The following is a 22,377-nucleotide window of genomic DNA, read 5'->3' as shown; positions in this document are numbered from 1 at the left end:
CTGTGGTTTAAGGTCTGTTTTCTTCAAAAATAATTTTTCTTCACTGCCTGAATGATAAACAATATAAAGTGGTTATCAGAATGCACAAGAATCACAGCACTAAACAACATTTTTCTGGGTAGTGTTTTTAAAATATGAACATTTGTTTTATCCCAGTTTTTTTCAATGGAATTTATGCGCTAGCCTGTTGATGCTGATAGGCATGTGCGTGTAATTGGCTTTTCGTTTCATTTTACACTTGAACAAATGAATGCTGAAGATTACAACATCGATGCTGTAAAATGAAGTCACATTATGTATTTACGGAATTTAATTGGTATGAGAAGAAACACTAGCTATGCGTTTAGCCTATTGTGATTACAGACTGATGACATTGTACATGTATTTACATGTGTGAAACACTTTATCAGAAACTATATGTATACAGTATATAACACTATGAAACCAGAAGCACATGTTTAGATTTATTTACATGCTACCTGCTCCGTTTTCACTAAGCTTGGTCACAATGATTATTATAAACTTTGACATGTGCTAAAATCATCCTTTTCAAATACTGTATATTGTCTGCTTTATACTTTAGGTCGACAAGCTCACTAAGACCATATCAGTTGAAGATCCCATGAGTTCCCCAAATGCAGAGCTCTATGACAGCATGACACTTTACACCTTTATGGAGCAAAACATCTGGACCAAAGGTGAGTTCTGTTCATTTAACGCATTTTCATCTCAGTCTATTGTGCAATTCAGCCTATTTACTTCCATTCATGTTCTACATTGTGTCCTTATTTGCCCTGCAGATATTAAAGAGGAGCTGGCCGTCTGTAGTCGTATCGTGTTTGGTTTGGAAACATCCCAGATCTCCTTTTTGTTTTTCCTCTTGTACTCCGCTGCAGCAGGGGGCACCCTTCGCCTCTTAGAAACCTCACCTGGATCTGGACAGGAGTTTAGAGTCAAGGTGAGAGACAGACTGATAAGTGGACGATTGATACAAAGATCATTCACATTATCAGCTGTTGCTATTTGCACACTTTCAGATGTGTAATAACCCAGTTAATCATTGATTTTGTAATGGTAAGTTGTTTTAAGTATGCGTGTCTCTACCTTGTTCATGGAGACATACCTACATTTTCATACATACATGTCACTTCCTAGAACATAAAAATTAAATAATTAGCTCACTTTAGGAATAACTTGATCATTTACTCACCACCTTGTCATCCAAGAATACTTTCTTTATTCAGTCAAAATATGTTAAGATATTTAAGGAAATACATACAAGATGTCTTTCTATATCGTGGGCTTCTATGTTGCTCAGTGTTTGACTTTCTGCATTTGTGCTTTAATGTTGCTTCAAAGTGCTTTGATAAGATCTGATTTTTTGATCCATCCTTTCAGAAAGCCATACATTACTTTCTAATCATTACTTCTTTGTCAAAACAGAGAACAAACATGGAAGTTTGGCTGTCAGACTTTTTTTTTATTTTTTTTTTTTATATGTGATGTATTTAGATTAGGTAAAAAAAAAAAAAAAAAAAAAAAAAATCCAATGTCCAATGTGGCTGTATATCAGCACTGGTGGGAGGCATGCGTTAAGTGTCCCACTAGTGACGATATACAGCCATCATACATTGCTTTGAGTGTGATATTGCATTTATACAAAATTTCAACGGCATGTTCATGTATATAAAAAAGAAAAGCCAACACAATTGTCTAAAATGCTTTTGTATGAGGAACTACTTTCTTCCAGCATTTCTTCACATCTGCGGCTGTCATCAGAAGAGCAGAAACCATTGCTACTTCACCGACATCTCTTTAGAGCTAGTATTTGAATGATTCTCTAGTATAATGTCTAAAGTGATGACAAAACGGGTGATTTTGCTGACATTTTAAAATTATAGGACTGAACAGCATGAAATACCATCAGTCTAGGGACATTTTCCAGTATTTCTGTGTTGTAATCGGGATTCCTTATATAGGAGTCCCACCTCACACTCAATAAACTACAATTATATGGTATAAATATAGCACTACAACATACAAAAGAGAGAGTTTGACTTAGAAAGTCACTAACCAGTTTTATAATGATTTAATCAGCTGTACATAAATGTTGAATATTTGTTAAAGTCAGAATTATTAGCCTCCCTTTGAATTATTTTTTTCTTTTTTTAAAGATTTCCCAAATTATGTTTGACAGGGCAAGGAAATTTTTACAGAATGTTTGATAATATTTTTTCTTCTGGAATAAGTCTTATTTGTTTTATTTAGGCTAGAATAAGAGCTGTTTTAAAAATGTTAACACCATTGTAAGGAAAAAAAATTATTAGCCCCTAATAATTCAGAGGGGCTAATAATTTTGACTTTAAATAAATATATATATTTGAATTATTATGAGGTTTATTTAATATAATGAGATTTATTACTATACCACCACCACAACAACTACTACTACTAATAATTTTAAAAAATATAGTTTTTATGTTCCAAGTAAAATCTTTATAAGAGTTTAGAATGACAAAAAAAAGCACAAAAACATTAAAATGATTTTACATTTTTGGCTGAACTATGTTTTGTATGTGCAATCATAAAAAAATAATAAAATAATAATAACAGCAACAATAATAAATAATATTATAAATAAAATCAAGTTGCATCAAAAATACTCATCAATTTAATTATTAACCTTGATAAATTGGCTGTTATGGGAGCTATCTTTCAATTGTGCAATCACAATAATAATATCAGCAATTTAATTTAGGTGAAAGAGTAAAGGATTTCATTTTGTAAAGCTTTTATCTTCTGTCATTCTTTTACCTACTTTCTTTCTTAACTGTTTTGTTTATCTTTCTACCAGATTAGGTCTGCCTTTTAACTCCAACCGTTAAGCACTACATATAATTTTGATACATATTTGCATCTTATACGCAAAGCAACTCATACTCTCATAAAACAAAACAAATCTGTCACCCCAGCGTGATACTTTTTCATAAACCAGATATTTTGAAAGTCATTTCAGAATCACTGTGGCAGAAAAGAAACTCAGTGGAGCGTCGTGCCACAGCACAGATGTGTGGAAGAAGGTGATGTGCTGGGTATGGCAAGCCGTTTTTACATTTAATTTAAAAACAGTGCGTCCATTACAATGGACATCACATGACATCCCATTTTTCTGAAATTTTTAACAAAATTCAGGTCTGAAGGGGTTAATACTAAATCTATTTCAATCTATTCAAACCTATTTGCACGTTTGCAACAGTTGGGCGGGGCTTGTGTTATCGACGTCACGCTGATTCAAGACGATTCATTTCAAGCTCTATCAGTTAACTCTTTTATAGATGAATCCATAGTTTTAAACACTGTCCACTTTCATATTTAAGCCTTAGCTTGATATTTTACTTAACTTGCAGCTGTTACACATTACATGAAAGGTCATTTTCAAACATTTATAATAGGGGCTCTTTAATTTTTCCACATATCTTTGTAAAAACCTTTCTTGCCATAACATCTCCTGATAATTCAATATATATTAAACATCTCAAATCATTTACAACATTTTCTTGACTCAAATCATTAATCCTAACCACAAAAGTACCACATCTTCCTTTAATTTTATTCATGAAGCAAAATATAGCCCCTGTTTTATCTATAGTGTAACAATAGTTGGTTATCCAAAAAAAAAAAAAAACAGTTGTACACATTTTTAACTATAAACTCATGATTTCTTGCAGGGATTTTTGTCTTGATGAAATACTAAAATCATGGCATCATCATCATAAAGATATAGTTCCACTGAACATGCTACTTTTAAATAATTAATCTATAAAATAAAAAAATAATGGACCTCAAATACTTCCTTGTGGAACTCCACAAATGATTGACAAGGCAGCTAGTACATCTTTGATGTCAGCTCTCAGGCTTCTATTATCCAGAGAGGACTTAACCCTCTTTTGGGATGCTTTATCAAAAACACCTACAGTTTATACATGGAGCTCTTCAAATGAACAGTTAACCTGAATGAGGTGAGTTAAATAAGAGAGACATGGAAAATATGCAGAGCTGTGGGTCATGAGGACTACTGTTTGAGCCACAGGGACACTGTAAATGTTAAAACAGCTTGCCATATTGCTCTTTTGTGCACGAATCGGTGTGATGGTCTTCTCTCTCCACAGGGTGGCACTCAGCAGCTGTCAAAAATGCTGGTGGAGCAGATCGGTTCAGATCGAGTTCGACTTGGCGCTGCCGTAACGGCCATATGTCAGGTAACGACTCCATCAGTGCACGCTTGACACTGAAATAATGAGCATTTCTCCACCAGTGGCGCCACTCATAACTTCCTTTCCTTTAAACCGCACACTGTAAGGATACCAAGAAATGTGGCCCACTGTGTGCTTTTTTTTTCTTCATTTGTTTGCACTGCTTTTTTTTTAATTCCTGTATTATACAGAAGTGCTTGTCATGACTAAAATATTTAGATAACCTAAATCAAATCCACTCCATTAGATGGCTCTCATTTGAGAATTGGTGACACAAAATCTTTTGAAAGCCTCACGTTGGGGAATTAGTCTATGATGTCGCTCTCACACATAGAGAGGTAAAATCCATTAGCCATCTTAATGGTGTTATACTGACATGGCTGAGTAGAAAGTTTCACTCACCCCCACTGTTTATCAAAATGTACTCATTGACCCATCTCATGTATTTATGAGGACCGCAGTGAAGGGGAGCTGGGAAATGTATAGTGGATGTCGATAACATGTTATTCATCCTGCTCTGATAATTAGACTTTATTAGTAAAGGAGCAGAAGCACCCATGGTGCAGTTTTTTGAATATAAGAATATTTTTGACTATCAAAGTCCTGTTATGAATGTCAAATATAAATATGTAGGCAATATTATATTTAAAGACATAATAAGCTAAAATAGCAGACATATCTCTGAATCTAAATGAGAAACATGATGACCTTGTTTTTATTAGCATATTCAGTTTAATTGCATGGCTAAGATAACTTACAACATATTCATAAGAGGAGGAGTTTTCCCACAAATGGACATTTAAATGAAAAAAAAAATGTAATTAACTGGAGAACTTATTGGAAAATATTATATTTACTTGTAATTTGATGTAAGGTGTAGTCAGTTTGTCTGGTTTGAAATCAAAGTTGTTATTTTTTATAGTAAAGAATAGTAACAAATATTAAAATTGTTTCAAAGAATGTTTATTAAAGCCATTTTTTCACAAAATAAATTGTCCATATTCAATGAGAGTCTAGGCACTGTAATTTATTTATTGTCTAATGGAATTTTCTGCATTTCATAAATAATTAAACCAGTTTTGTCAGTGACTTATGATCCTTCTGAAATAATATTAAACCTAACCTTAATAAATAAATAAATAAATAAATATATATATATCTATATAATCAATGTTTAAATAAACTGATATACTTTTAGGATCAATGAAAGCACAGTTCAAAGAAAATAAACAGAAGTATAAATATTTTCTTTATAAATGTATTTAATGTCACTTTTAAAATCCATGCATCGGTGCTGAGCAAAAGTATTCGTTAAAAAAGGTGGAAACAACAGCAACAAAACTTGGCTCCAAGCCTTTGAACAGTAATGTAGGGACAACTTCATAATAAATTTAAGTTTATTGATGATTTTATATAAAAAAAAATTATCCATCTAAATGTGACTTGTTAAGAGAGCCATCTGTTATTTGTTTATGATTTGGGTAAGAAGCATTACCCAGCTGTTTAAAGACAGGTTTAAAGTGTTTTCCTTGTTCACATAGCTCAGCTTAAAGGTGCAGTAAGTGATTGTCTTTATAAAATTTAGCATAAGTCCAGTTAAAATTTGTCTGGCCAATAATTCCCATATTTATGATAAGTATCCCAAACTGTCTGTCAACAAATGCTGATTTGTACATGTGAGCACCAGCTCACACAGACAGACCCACCGTAAAAACAAATGCTGAATCAAAACTTTTTAAAATCCCAAATCAGTATTAGAGTTACTTTTACATGCTGGAGGAAGGATGACACCAGGGCTGATGTTATGTTTTAAAAAAAATTTTATTTACGCAAAGCTTAAGTAGATTGTGTTGTTTTATGAATGGGCTATTTGCACAGAAGTGTTATAATCTTCCGTCGAAAGATTGATGTGACTATTTTTTAATTTCATAAAGTGCCTTTTACAGCATCGTTAATGTAGATGCAATCTAGATTTGTATAGTTTATAAGTAAATAGCACTATTCTGCCTAGCCTGCTTTACTGAGGTGGTGAACTTGGTTTTTTATCCACATTACATTGGTTCATTTTTCAACAATGACAACCTGTAATGCCCTCCTGATATTGTTTACTATGCTTGTAAGTATGGCTTAGTAATAAGTGTAATTCCGGCAGGCCACCAGCCAACCACTGCATAGTGGATTTAGGACAAGGCTTGTGAGAAAGTAAGACCAGCAATCCTTGCATGCATGAAAAATTGCACATATGACAAGTTTTGCTTGCTACACAACTGAAAATGTGCTAGATATAATATAGTTTCTTGTTCAGAATTGAAGTAACATAAAGTACTATAAAGTTTTCTAACTGCTATCTTTATGGTGCACGTTCGTGATTTCAGGAGGCATGGCTTTGGACGGAAGGGATTGTATTTTCAAAGCTATCATGCTAACAGTTAGCATTTTGGCAGATCACCTACGGCACTTTTAACATTTCTGAACCTCCTGGTGATTATTTAGTAGCTATTTAGTAGTCAGTCTCCATTGATAATAGTTATCTATTAAAGGAATCTATGCAAAGTTACACATTTTTCTATAGTGCCTTTGGAGGTCGTGCAGTACATACTGTAACATCATGTATTCATTTATATCTGGTCAGCAGTGAGGATTATTTGCGAAAGCTTTGAGAAATTGATAATCTAAAAATATTACTAATAAAGATTGAAACATTTTTTTTAGTGAATAACAACACTGTTGTCTTTTGTAGAGCTTTGAACCGATTTGAACCAACTAATATTGAACTAATTAATGGCATTAGCGTATGTTAGGAGCTGCTTTAGAGAGGAATCTGTTTCATATTTGATGATGGTTATATTGATTATTATAGAGAGGCTGCCTTGGAAAAAAAATTTATATGGTGTGCTTTATAAATAAACGAAAGGTGAATTGTCTTGACATAACTTTCACTGAAGAGACATACCTATCATAGATTTGATTAAAAATGTATTCATTATGTTCTGAATATGAGCATGCCTTCTTTTTCACTAAATCCTGGATATATGTGCGGAATGTCTTCCTCATCTTAAACCTAAACTTTAATAAATTACCCCCCATGCAAGGACCAATAAAGTTCATGTAACAGTTGTGTTATATCGTAGTCTACGTGTTTTGTCCACAGCATGTCATTGTGTTATTGTCCTTGGCATTTCAGGTAGCTGAAACCTCACAATAGCGATCTGTGTTGGGTTTCAATTTTTTTAATCAATTCTAATATACTTTTCTCTTACAGGATTCAGAGAACATAAAAGTTACGACATCTGCAGGCACGGTCTCTTGTAAAGCTGTCATTGTTGCGTGTCCTTCTCACTTAGCAGGTTAGTGTACATACAAAAAAAAAAAAATAGATTCATGGCTGTGCCATGACTTCTTACCTAAGCTGTTGGACCCTATGAAATGTTTAATTCTTTCTCAAATTCTATTCAATCATGTCGAATTCAATTCTTTTAATTTTTTTCAGTTTTAAAACTGTTCTGGGCTTTATTTTTATACATTTTATTGAAGCTTTTTTCTCTTTTAAATACAAAAAAAGGTACTAGAGAAATACACTGGTATAAACATAGCTACCCTAGCGATAAGTCAGAAAATAAAAATAAATTAATTTAAGTGAATTAATAACAAACAAATGGGGGTATTTATTTACCAATCAAATCAATTATAATTTAAAATGTTATTATCAGAGTATGATTATTTGTTCCAACAAATCATTGACATAGTACTAACCAGTTTTGAGGGAATTTGGAAAAGGTTGCCATACAGTTTGAAATTAGTGTTGAGGTTTTAGTTCCGAGGAGTGTATCCTCTCCAGCTGAATGACTTGTTACATTTCACCCATCCACTCTTTGAAATATGGAGGATCAGAAGTTTTCCAGTTTAAAAGTATCCTTTTTTTCCGCAAGAGTTAGGCCTATCAAATGGGGATATTTCTGGGATTTTGGAAAACGGTCTAATGTCAGAATATCCAAGAATTGCAAGACAATGGTCAAAGTAATCATAGATATAATTCCAGAAATTAAAGAGTTTAGGACAGGAGTATCCAAACTCGGTCCTGGAGGGCCGGTGCCCTGCATAGTTTAGCTCCAACTTCCCTTAACACACCTGTCTGGAAGCTAGTAAACCTTGAAAGAACTTGATTAGCTGGTTAAGGTGAGTTTAATTGGGGTTGAAACTAAAATATGCAGGACACAGGTCCTCCAGGACCGAGCTTGGACACCCCTGGTTTAGGACAAAACCAAAACATATGGTTCTACTTTACATCTGTTCCAGATAGGGGAAATAGAATTCAATATTTTACTTTGTTTAGTTTTCGAATCATACTTCCTATGAATTACTTTAAATTGTGTTATCCTGTCTCTCGGGTGTCGACACAGTGGTAGTGGTGTCGCCTGACAGCAAGAAGGTTGCTGGTTTGAGCTTTGGCTGGGTCAGTTGGCATTTCTGTGTGCAGTTTGCCTGTTCTCCTTGCATCCCTGTGGGTTTCCTCCAGGTGCTCCGGTTTCCCCCACTGTCCATAGACATGCAGTACAGGTGAATTGGGTAGGCTAAATGGTCCGTAGTATATGAGTGTAAATGAATGTGTATGGATGTTTCTCAGGGATGGGTTGCAGGTGGAAAGGCATCAGCTGCGTAAAACATGTGCTGGATAAGTTGGTGGTTCATTCCGCTGAGGTGACCCTAGATTAATAAAGGGACTGAACCAAAAAAAAATGAATGTATGTATGAATGAATGAATGTCGCATTTATTGAACAATCATGCATCTTTTCTAGACATTCATTCCAAGTTTCATCAAGAACTTCTTTATTAAATTTGTTTCTTTTCTTCTTTTTTCTTTTTTTTCTTCTTTTTAAAAAAATTCTTTATTAAATACCAGGCTTCTGTGATATATTTTGTTAATAAATCTTACTTAAAAACATTAATACAGCGTAAAACTAGATGTGTAGAGCTTGCATTTGCCATTAAACACTGAAGAGCATTCAGACACAATATTTAATCGAAGATAATTTCATTAAACTGTTTGAACAGTAAAGTCTTTGCAATATTATTTTAAGTTGGGCTTTTTTCAATTTCTGTATCTGAATACAATTTGACTACACCCTGAAAACCATAAAGCACTGTTTATTTATCTTATATTTACATACTACTGTACATTTCATTCATGATTTGTTCCCTTTCAAAATCATACCAATCCATTGAAAATTATAAAATTGTTTCCAAAATAGCTATTCAATTCATCTGATAAAATTGTATTATAATCGCAATTATATATCACAAAAATACAAAATATCGCAATGTCGGATTTTTCTAATATCAAGCAGCCCTATATGAATCCAAAGCAATGTTATTTGAGATGATTAAACTGACTTTTACCATTTAAAAGCTTAATGCTGAGACCGTATGCAGAGACCGGCTTTTACTCATATTCTATGAATGCATTCTTTGAATTCTATGCTACACAGTTTTTTCAAAGGTGTTGATTGTTTATTTTATTGATTCACTAATGGGTAAAATCCACAATCAATAAATAAATAAACCTTTGCTGCTTCTGTGAATATGAATGGAGACATCAAACTTAATCATAGTTTTATAATTTACATAAGTACAAAATATATGTTTCTGTGTCAGTATATTAATGATGAATTTGAGCAGCATTAGTAAAATATATATATAAAGAAATACTAAATCACTAGTGGAAATGTTTTAGAAACTAGATGTTTTAGAAAAGTTTTCAGTTTTCAGGTTTTGTGCTTGTCATTACATTCAACCTTTATCTGTCTGTCTGTATGTATGTCTCTCTCTCTGTCTGTCTGTCTGTCTGTCTGTCTAAAGCACGAATTATCTTAGACTGTTATCTTGAACATGACAGTGAGTTCACTGTACAAAAATGGTCTCCACAGTCACCAGATCTCAATCCAATAGAGCACCTTTGTGATGTAGTGGACCGAGAGTTTCGCTTCATGCTTCATGTGATGCTATCATGTCCATATGGACCAAAATCTCTGAGGAGTATTTCCAGTATTTTGTTGAAACTATGCCATGTGCAGATCATACTCCACCTGCTGACCAATTTGTGCTATTAGACGGCTCCAACCTTTAGTCGAACTAACTTGATGAACTTCAGAACTGTTTACCAAAGTTGTTTAGTTTATCTACTGGATCCATGTTAAAGTTCACCAAGTTTGCCAAAATTTGTAAAGTTTACAAGCATGCTTCAAGTAGATTGAGTGATTACTTTTTACAGTGTAAATGTAGAGTAGATTTAAAATCGAACTAAAAGTGTAGTCAACCAAAACTACAATGATTTTTAGAAGACTAAAATATGATAAACTAAATATATTCAAAGAGTAAGACTAAAACCAAATCAAGATCTGCTTTCAAAATTAGCACCGCTACACTGGAGTGCATCTTTCGAGCACACCCTACAGTATGCGAATCACATGGTTCATTTAAAACAGTCTGTTGCACTGACCCTGAAACAGCCGTCAATCTCATGCTTCCTCCTGGAGCTCCGCCATCCTAGATGCAAGTTTGGCTGCCACTTTTTGTTAAACAGACTGTTGTGTGGAGTCTGGCGAGGACACGTTTAATGTGACAGATCTAAGGACAGCTCTGAATTACACAGAGTGCCCTAACCGCCATCGTCCTGCTGGCGCTAAATCAGAGCTCACAGATGGCAAGCTGACAGGTGACGGAGACTCTTAAAAACTGAAGACACTGTTGAGATCAGACAGCCGTCCAAAATGCATTCAGCGATTAAATGATGAAGGCGGCCCGACTTTTAGTCAAGCCTCTGGCACTTTTTCTGCTGTTGGAGATACAAAACTGTAAAGTTTTCCTGGAAATGGTGTATTATTTAAGATGTTTGTTGAGTACACACAGCTACAGCGGGGAAAATAAGTATTGAACACATCACCATCCATCCATCCACCCATATATCCATCCATCCAGTCATCCATCCATCCATCCATCCATCCATCCATCCATCCATCCATCCATCCATCCATCCATCTATCATATGCACATTCACAGGCCACTTTATTAGGTACACTTGTCCAGCTGCTCGGTAACGCAAATTTCTTATCAACCAATCACATGGCAGAAACTCAATGCATTTAGGCATGTAGACATGGTCAAGACGATCTGCTGCAGTTCAAACCGAGGATTAGAATAGGGAAAACGTGATTTAAGTGACTTTGAATGTGGCATGGCTGTTTTTACTAGACGGGCTGGTCAGTATTTCAGAAACTGCTTATCTACCGGGATTTTCACGCACAACAATCTCAAGGGTTTACAGAGAATTGTACAAATAGATAAAATATCCAGTGAGCAGCAGTTCTGTGGGTGCTTTTTAATGCCAGAGCTCAGAGGAGAATGGCCACTTTCAAATGGTAAGGTCAGAATTTAGCAACAACAACATGAAAGCATGGATCCATCCTGCCATATATCAATGGTTCAGGCTGGTGGTGGTGGTGTATTGGTGTGGGGATATTTTCTTGACATACTTTGGGCCCATTAGTACTTATTGAGCAATGTGTCAATGCCACAGCCTACCGGAGTATTGTTGCTGACCATGTCCATTCTTTTATGACCACAGTATTCCCATCTTCCCATCTTTCAGCACGATAACATGCCAGGTCGTAAAGCGCAAATCTGATTTCTTGAACATGACAATGAGTTCACTGTACCCAAATGGCCTCCACAGTTACCAGAACTCAGTCCAACAGAGCACCTGTGGGATGTGGTGGAACAAGAGTTTGGCTGTAAGGCAGTTCTGGAGGCAAAACTGGGTCCAACCTGGTACTAGAAAGGTGTACCTAATAAAGTGGACAGTGAATATATATATATATATATATATATATATATATATATATATATATATATATATATATGTGTGTGTGTGTGTGTGTGTGTGTGTGTGTGTGTGTGTGTGTGTGTGTGTTTACGCAGCGAATGCCCTTCCAGCCACAACCCATCTCTATTCACTATACACCGCTGTTGTCCAATGACTTGCCTTATGCTGCAAAAAAAAAAAAAAAAAAAAATGCTGACAGTGAAAACTGTTCTACTTAAGGAACGGAACACCTTTACTGATTTTCCAGTGCCTATAATCTCATCTCACTCTCAATGTTCTTGTGTCCCAACGCGTGTCGTGTTGTCATCCGGACTGATGGAGACCAGTGTTTTAACCTCGTGTTCATTTATCTTTTATAATGAGTGAAGTCTCTCCTCCTCCACCTCCATTTCAATGATTAATGAACTGCTGGACTTGATAATACTTTATTGTGCTTCAGTTTGCAATTCAAGCTGATAGAAGATATACTTCTGTTCAATATGGAGCTTCCATATAAAATGCATTATTAAATATTCAAGGGAACAGTTCACCTAAAGTATTCATTGCATGGATTGTATAAATCAAAAGGAACGGCTGCACTTTTAATCATGTTACAGTACAACATGGAGTAGCGTATGTGAACATGAAAGCCAGAAAGACTGTTATACAAGTATGAAATCTGCATGTTCTGTGTGTTTGTGTGAAAGATATTTTAAATGAGAATCACTTATATGAATCCAAGAATTAAAAAAGGAGTTACATGTTAATGTGATTACATTTATAAAATATTATTTAAACATTTATTCATTTATGCCTTTATTTGAAGTCAGTTTTTTTTTAATACACTTTTAAATCATAAATCCACAAAAAAATACAAATGAGCCTTAAATTTACAGTCAATGTTTATTTACTGTACTTCAAAAGTCAAGTGGGACGGGTGTCTTCTGGCAATTGTAGTCCCTTGAAACACGCGTGTTAAAAACCACACACAACATTTCTTGATTTCTCTGTCAGTCGGGCACAGGACAGAATAAGAAATGTGGGTGTGCGTGGGCAACCATGAAAAATAATGTGTGTGTGTGTGCGTGCGTGTTTGGAGGAATTGTGCGTGGGTGCTCATGTAGCTGTACAAACACATGCAGTATTCATGTTTTCGCCGCACCAAGCCTACAATATGCCCGCGATTAGTCAGGTTGTGGGATGCATGTGCTTTTGTCTTGGTGTTCGGGTTTTGGATGCATTCCTTAGGTGGGTTTGTGGTGTGTCGAAGCATAACTGGTTGGTTGCTGCTATATTTAACTCCCCCAGTCTTCTTCCAAAACGCTGTACCTGACTAAGCTGGCGCTGCAGCTGCATGCAATTTGAGCTGACTGGCAGAGAAAACGGTGCCCGTCCGGCCTCCCATCGACTCGGCTTTGATAAAGGAGCGTCTCCAGTGATGGGGGAAGGGGGGGGGGTGCAAAAACCTCACACACACACATACACCACGGCACTCAGAGTTTCCCTTAGAGGTTTGTTTATACTGTATGAAAAAAGGGTAGCAAAACATTAGCATCCGTTTGACTGCCATGACCTATTTTTGTAAGTGTTTTATTGGGTTTTAGAGTGCCGGATTCTTTCTTGTTTTCATGATGCTTTGGGAAAACATTTAAAAAGAATGGGATTTACATGAAAACCTTTAATTACCAAATTGCTGGTATTTCTTTGCCATTTAATAAATGAATGGAGAATGGCGATTGTGAATGGGGAACAAGAGATCAAGGGAGGAAAATGGCATTTTGTGACATTTTCATAAATGTATAGTACTTTAATGCACAATTGCAGAATCCTTTTGGAGAAAAAAGATGAAAAGGTCCTAGTTTAAAGATGCTATATATCAAAAGTTGTTGACATAATTCCTGTTGAATTTTGAGCAATGGACTGGACGAACTGGCTAAGTTGACATCGAAATCTGTTAGTAATCAGATTTGATTAGACTGAAGTCCTCACATACCCGTAATAGGTCAGAATGAAATTTGGTAAAAGGGGTGTTGTAGACCTTCTTTAATGAGTTTGAGAGGACATGTTAACACTTAGGCCCAATTACAATTCTACACCTTAGCCATTTGCAGGTCCGGAGTGGAACTCCTTTTCAGCCCTGAGGTTTTAAGACTTAGACCAACCCACTTCTGTTCATGACTGACTATAAACATTTATTCATTCATTTTCTTTTTAGGCTCAGTCCCTTTATTAATCCGGGGTTGCCACAGCAGAATGAACCGCCAACTTATCCAGCACGTTTAACGCAGTGAATGCCCTTCCAGCTGCAACCTGAATAGAATAAAATAATGTAACTTCCAATTCAGTACTTCACAGTGAAGATTTATTTAACAATGTAATGTTTAACCGTATCAGAATCTATTTTCTTTAAGAATTGGTGCTCACAAATATCCAAATCTTGAAATGGAAAAATATCAAATAAATACAAATATAGCCTATATTAAGCTATATGTACAAAAAAAGATTAAAATTAAACGTATTGATTTTTTTAATGAGACTATCACATCTTTTACAAATATTTTTCATAAATATGAGAACATTAAAGGGTAGGTAAATCTCCAACACTATTCTATATTTAAAACATCACAATGTCCTTTTTTTTTTGCAATATTCGAATATATATTCTGTGCAAAATTGTTTACAGATATCCAGTCCTTAAACACAAATAAAGAATAAAACAAGTATTGCACTGTTATCTGCCAGAAATATTTAACCACAGTATTGCTTTCTAATGATAGCTTCATGCTTTTTTCCCCTTTTTAGCTTTCTAAACAAGTCAAGTCAAATGTATTGTTCATCATTTATTATATATTTATAATTTTTTGCACTGCTCCTAACTAACTTAACGTTAACTTACCAGCTGTTTTTATCGTCTTCATGTGTTGTTGTACTCTCGTGTTTGTGTTTTACTGTCATGCTTTAAAAGTAAATGCTTTAATAAAAAGCTCTAAATTTCACTATCTATAATCCATAGTAATAACTCCTTCATAGCAGTCCAACAACATACTTTCACATCTGTCATTTGATGACACTTGAGTACCCTGTCAGAATAGTTCATTGGCTGGGAATGACCATTTTTACAGTGTCTGCTTTAATGTTAATGTTGTTTTTGAGTGTTTAGATAAATATGGCCACAGTGTAAATACAGCAGTCACGATCATCAATGTCATATAAAACAAGAGATCGCGATGACATATGTTGATGTGTGCAGGTGCTGTAATGGTGTCCCATTTCTAAGGGGTAAATTTTGAAGCCCTTTCCCCTTACACTCTGTTTCAAGGGCCAAGGAGAAGGGGCCTTGATCTGGTTAGCAACCAGAATCATAAACTGCTGCACATGTGCAATAATTGTAGATAAGTCATATTCATGCATGAATGATTGTATGTATGAAAGTCAGAATTGCAAATTTGTTTACAGATCTGACTTTAGCAGTTGCAAAATATCGAAATTCAGAATTTGAGATAGAAAGTCACAATTAGATTGAAAAATTAATATGAATTAATTCATTGACTGAAACTTTCATTCATTAATTTTCGCCACAGCAAAATGAACCACCAACTTATCCAGCATATGTTTTACACAGCGCATACCCTTCCAGCTGCAACCCATCACTGGAAAACATCCATACACACCCATTCACACACAAACACTACTGGCAATTTTAGAATACTCAATTCACCTGTACCACATGTCTTTGGGAAACCAAAGCACAGACACAGCAGAGGCTTGACCAGCGACCTTCTTGCTGTGAGGCGATCGTGCTACCCACTGGGCCACCACAACACCTTGTGTAATTCAGCTTAATGAAAAGTAAATGTAGTTCAAACTTTTCTCTAATTTACTTATCGAGTGAAGAATTGTAGCTGTACAATAGATAGTTGCTAAGTTACAAATGGTATTGAAGAGGGAAGTTATCATTCTAGAGAGAATGTGATAGGACGGAAAGCCTTCCAGAATGTGTACAAAGAATGAGTACAAAGTTAACATATTTAAATAATGTTAACTTTGTACATAATAATTTGAATTTTCTGGAAACAAAATATATTGATGCTTTATAGATAAATATATTGTAATACATTACACTATTTTTTCATAATTTGTTTAGTTAATTCATAATAAAGCCAAACTGAAAACAAGCAGGCTTGGATTTCAACTCACGGTGTCTAGGATTTGTAGTGTGGAGCAGCAGTTTGAATCTGTGATGGGCTTTTTATAAGCACAGTTTTCCCCAAGGCTCCTGGCTGGTGGGGGAATCCTACAGAAATGTGAGCACCTGTGGTCCATTAGCCTGAGGTTATGCTATAACTGTCTGTTCCGCCACTCACGGCTACTTGGATAACAGAGGTGACAGGGATGCCAAGGAGTGAGGGGGAATATAGACAACACAAAGACTAAAAAACGAAAAACCTGAAGGCGAGAGAGAGAGACAGTGCCAGACTGACAGAAGAGCTAGAATAAGGGTTGTGAAATATCCAGGGAATTCACTAAAGCATGAGCTGCAGCCACATAGCGAGTGTGTAGTGTTTATTTGCATTATTGTGATGTTTTAGCACCTGGTTCACTGAAAGAATTATGCATAGCAGGTAAAGACAAACATCTCCAGATAATACATGCTGAATGCTGCTTTCATTTAATAATTCAAGTACGGGTAAGTATACTCCCATTTGTTAACATACCTGCACTAAATAACTCCTCGCCAAATCCCAAAATTACCCCACTGTAAGAAAAAAGTAAATTACAAATGATAGAAGACAAAGAAATTGAATCAAGCTGTCAAATCTTATTGACTTTTTATACATTCTGATTTAAAGAGCACCTATGATGAACATCATAATTTGTAAGCTGTTTGGACAGGTGTAGGTATAGTGTGTCCACAGTCATAAACACGTATTTCATGCGGCCGCCATTTTAAAGAACCAAAGCGAGGCTGCGGTGGGAAGTACACAGAAGGACCAGCACTGTAAACATTGCAGTGACATGCTGTGGACTACAAGCCTCTAGCTGTTGCAGAGATTTCAAAATGGAGAAATGGTGTAAACATCACTTTAATATCATTCAGTAAGTTTAATTTAAACATTTAAAAGCAATTTAGCATTAAATAACTGCACAATCTCTTTAAGAGTAATATGCTCAAGTGTCCTCCTACGCTTCAGTTCATGGCACCAGTTAAACACTGTGAAGACGCTTTTCTGCTTCAGCCTATGTAACCCGCTGAGCGATAAAACACTGCAGTCCTCTGCAGCACACGTATTAGTGTTGTCCTGGTACTGAAATTTTAAAATTGTCTATTTTCTACTAACATTCAAGCGCCGCTAAGTGCGTTTATAAACAGCTGATTTACCATAGTATTTACCAGTGCTCATCAGACCTCTTTTCACTCAGTGCAAACAAAGATACATGGACACTGGAGCGTGAAGCAGCTGTGAAGATCAGTCGAGTCATCAAGCAGATCACTCGTCTGTGTTTGTACTTGGTAAATGGCGGAGGGTGAACTGATGACCTACTTGGCCACTCACAGTCATTTCTGTTGAGCATGTGAACACAATTGCAAATCATTGGTTTTAAGAAAGCAATCAACAGTACCTTAAATGTTAGCAGGAAATTGACGGTTTTCTTTTAATTAAGTATCGTGACAAGTCTAATATAGAAAAAGAATCTGTTCATTAACTTGAGTTTGACAAATGGCTTCTAAACGTGTGTTTGGGAAAGAAAACGTTAGCTAACCAGTGCCATTTCCCTTAACTTAGCAGAAAATGAGCTCTGATATCCTTTTTATTTTCACCATTCATTCAGAACAGACCTTCGGGTCAGTCGGAAGGCGGTGAAATTATACATTTGTGTCACTTTCTCTTCACTGATAAGATATACAGCCAGGTACACAATGTTTCTATGTAACTCCCAATGATACTTCCGTGTTTCTTAAAAATGGCGGCCGCGTGAAATCAGTCTATTGGGGTGTTTTGAAAGTTTTTATTCATTTAATTTTCTTGTTGGCTTAGTCCCTTTATTAATCTGGGGTCGCCACAGCGGAATGAACCGCCACCTTTACCAGCATGTTTTTACGCAGCGGATTCCCTTCCAGCCGCAACCCATCTCTGGGAAAAATCCACAAACACTCATACACTACGGACAATTTAGCCTACCCAATTCACCTGTACATAAAACTTATGTTGGATAAGTTGGCAGTTCATTCCACTGTGGCGACGCCAGATTAATAAAGGGACTAAGCCGAAGAGAAAATGAATGAATGAATGAACATCAAATAACAGAGGTGTCACTTTAAGAGTGAATGCACAGATCTATAATGACAAGCATTCAAATGTTTTCCTGACTGTGTATATAATACTCATTTAAGATTATCATTATTTTTTAATGAAACATGCCAAGACAGACATGTCTGCATACTATTGTGTGTATTCATGTGTTTAAACACACATCCAAATGCTAAAGTATCCACTGTCATTGTTCTTCAAATTGCATGTACAGGATCCACTCTGGGAACAGCGTCTCTTTATCGCTATGCTATGAAGTGTGTCCAACAGTCACTCACTGTTACATGCATTGACTTATTCATAGAAAGAGTGATGGTGCATGGCTTTAATGAAAGAAAGGGAATGCACCTACATTTATATACATTTCAAAGTGCTTTCAAAACAAAATATAATGGGATTTATGCACAACAAGTGTTTTTCAGCCACTGATAAACTTTAAATTAAAAGTAATGTGACTATAGAAGGTTCTTATTACAGCATTGATATTTTAATGTAATTAAACATAATCAGTTAAATAGCATTCATTTAGTTGTTCAAGCATATAACAAGATACAAGATCATTTTAAATACATGGCACAGAACAATGGAATTTAATTCAGTGTTTCTTTGTCTGGTCAATGAATATCACAGATTTTTAACGAAACCAGATCTTAAACATAGTGATTTTGCATACTGAAAATTAGAAATCTGTGTGCACCAATGACTGTATAAAATATATCACTTTTAGAGAGCAAGGGTGCACCCTGGTGGTTCGGCAGAATTACACATACAGTATAGGGAGGATCGGCTCTGTGATGTTGCTGCCACCTTTCATAGAACAAATAAAAAATACAGGTAAAATATGGGAAATTATTTAAACTGGATGATAGCGGTATTGAATGTTGAACTATGGGAGAATCCTAAGGAGGATGCAGCATATTACTGCAATCTAGCCTGTATAATGTGTACACACTAGCTGATATTTAACATTTTATATTCATCAGCCAATATGGCTTATTTTTTGACAGTGCTGAAAACACTATTAAAGAGTTTGCCACTCTGTTATCTTTAATAAAATAGCAAACACTCCAATATTTTCCCATAAACTGTCACCATTCAGCACATATGAATCTAAATACCTAATTCAAACAAGTCATGACTTTTTTAACCATGAAAAATTGTGATTCCAACTGTGCATTTGTAGACTACATTATACCACTTGTAGTCTATGTGATTCACCATCTGTGCAAATTAGATGTGGACATTTCACATCTTTAGGTTCCTGCTCCATTATATCTAGTTCTTATAGGTATTTATTCAAGTTTGAACTATTTATTTATATATTTATTTGCTAAACATGTCATAAAAGCCTCATGGTGTTAAGAATTTTATTTTGATAATTTAAAAAAAAACAGCAACTGTCTAACAAAATGTATCTCATCTTTTTAAACAATGACAATTTAATTTTAGAAATCTGAACAGTAAAATGCTGTTTTGACATTTTTAATGTGGAACATAATTCGGTGTATAGCTGCCTCAGTTCACATGGCAGTGGATCATTCCTTCTTTACTAGTAATTATAGCAGAAAATAAACATGAATGAGGATCACTTCTCTCAAGTAATCACTCAGCAAGACATCAATAAACAAGCTTTACAGTCAGCATTACATAACATTCGCCTCAGGAAAGTCTCCACAGTTTCTTCAGCTTGTTAGTTCACCAGAGAAATTTAATTTTACACAACATTTACCTAAGTGTTTGCAGTTTATTAGTGTTTATAGTCATTTTATTTTACTTAACCTGTTAGTGATGTCTAACAGCATTACTTAAGTACATCTGTCTTGAAAACAGGGTGACGCGGTGGCGTCTGTAAGAAATAATTTGCTGCCTTACATTTGAGATAAATTCTCCTACCTAAAATGCATTAAACTGACTTAAATATTTAGTTAAATCTGGTATAATAAGTTAACATAACAAAAGCAACAACATGGTGACATGACTAGGTCTGATTATTGTCATGACTCATTGAGTCAAGTGTTATTTCAAGTGAAAAAGGGTTGGAATATAAATGTACAGTTGATGAATGCATGTAATTTTTATTTGAATGTTGATTGAAAATAAACAGCAACTGTAAGGCTGAGGCAGAAGCCGAAGTAAAATCCACATGCAGGGGTTTTACTAAAATAGCCATTTTAAATCAAAAAATGTGTTAGCATTTTTCACAGGTCAAAAACAATATAGAAAGCGGTCCAACCAGGAGTCAAAACCAAGGGGTGTACAAGAGGCAGCAGATATTCAGGCAAAAGGTCAAACACAGAAATAAGCAGTCCAGACCAGCAAAAAAAAAATAATAATAATTCAATGGTGCAATCCAAAATCAGAGGTCAGTAGATTCAGGCAAAAGTTTACACAAAAGCCAATACAGACAATGGAAGAAGAATGCTTAGTGATGCAGGTGAACTGGCTGTTGAACATTTATAAAAAAAAAAAAGGAAAGTTCTCATGCATGAAGACCATTAACCCTTTAAATACATTTTTGGATTGCATTTGTTAACTCCTAATGTTGTTAGTTAACACACTCAAATGGTTGATATGTTGGTTTATGGTAAAAGTACCGGAATAAATACATATACTATGAAAAATCTGAAATTTGTTAATAGTAAATCATCTTTATTTTTTTAAGTATGCCATAAAAATGGCAGATTCTCGTTTAACATCATTTAACAATAAATACATTTTTATTTGTACTGTTCTTTTAAATACATTTTTAAATCAACAATGCTGTGTGTGTAAACTATTATTTAAAACAGTCATTCATTAAATTTCTTTTGTTAAAAACAAAACCTGGTTAACCATTTGGTAGAGCAGGCAGTTTAAGGGTTAAGAAAGCCTGAGTAAATTTACAAAATCAACGCGAACGAACGAGTAAAGCAAATTATGTTGCAAATGATGGTAAATGCACAATACTGCGAATGCAGAGAATTAGCTTCAACCACAAATTCCATGAATTTCTATGCTTTGACGATTATTGCATAAACAAGTATTATACATTTATAGTAAAATTAACAAAAAAAAGAAGAATAAATAATTGAACTAAAAACATTTTTGAGGGGAAAAACATCCCATAAGTAAACTACAATGAGTAGAATGTGCACTGCATTTGGTATGAACCCAGCATAAGGTTACACAGATTTAGCATGAAAATACATCAAATGTATTCTACACTCTCAGAAATGAAGGTACGTGAGCTGTCACTGGGGTGGTACCTTTTCAAAGGGATACATGTTTGTACTTAAAGGGTACATATTGGTACCTTAAAAGTATATATTAGTACCTAAAAATTTTAAGAGGAACACTTTTGTACTTTTTAGGTAATAATATGTACCCTTGAGGTATTAATATGGACCTTTTAGGTACAAATTTTGTACCTTTTGAAAAGGTACCACCCCAGTGACAGCTAGTGTACCTTTATTTCTGAGAGTGTAACAGTATTCTATGGTTAGATAATTGTTGATGTATTCTAACCATGAAACTTACTTTAAAACTAAGCTGCAACTTAGTACTAGGAAACATCCATACACTCTCATTCACACTCATATACTACGGCCATTTAAGTTTATTTAATTCACCTTTAGTCCAAGTCTTCGGACTGTAGGGAACCAGAGCCAGACTCCACACAGAAATGCCAACTGGCCCAGCCAGGACTCGAACCAGTGACCTTATTGCTGTGAGGTGACAGTGCTAACCACTGAGCCACTGTGACGCCCCTAATTTATGTAATAAAGTGAACATAATTGTAAGGAGGTTTGATGGCCATTGGGAAAAGGAGGTGATGAACCAAAGGAAATAATAATAAAAATAAACAAAAAATAAGGGCTATGATTATCACTGAACTGAAAAGCAAACCATGAACAGGGTTCATGTGGTCATGGAAACCCTGGAAAAGTCATGGAATTGTGACATGGCATTTTCCAG

General features: G+C 35.1%; 1 protein-coding gene and 1 long non-coding RNA gene across 2 annotated transcripts in view; both read left to right on the top strand.

Moving 5' to 3' along the window:
* Positions 1 to 22,377, top strand: part of si:ch211-127i16.2 — a 75,110-nt gene that overhangs the window by 10,561 nt on the left and 42,172 nt on the right. Inside the window, exons 5-8 of the mRNA XM_021472240.3 lie at positions 584 to 698; positions 801 to 958; positions 4,170 to 4,259; positions 7,516 to 7,600. Of these exons, the coding sequence (XP_021327915.1) occupies positions 584 to 698; positions 801 to 958; positions 4,170 to 4,259; positions 7,516 to 7,600 (448 nt within the window). The remainder of the gene's footprint in view (positions 1 to 583; positions 699 to 800; positions 959 to 4,169; positions 4,260 to 7,515; positions 7,601 to 22,377) is intronic.
* LOC141376350 (uncharacterized) lies at positions 15,647 to 20,782 on the top strand. Its single transcript, XR_012386248.1, has 2 exons — positions 15,647 to 18,087; positions 18,338 to 20,782. It is a non-coding gene; the product is annotated as an uncharacterized lncRNA (long non-coding RNA).

The sequence above is a fragment of the Danio rerio genome, chromosome 10 (assembly GCF_049306965.1).
Source record: "Danio rerio strain Tuebingen ecotype United States chromosome 10, GRCz12tu, whole genome shotgun sequence".
NCBI classification, from domain to species: Eukaryota; Metazoa; Chordata; class Actinopteri; order Cypriniformes; family Danionidae; genus Danio; species Danio rerio.
Note: the sequence above shows the minus strand (reverse complement) of the source record. Positions and strands in the feature narration are given on the sequence as shown.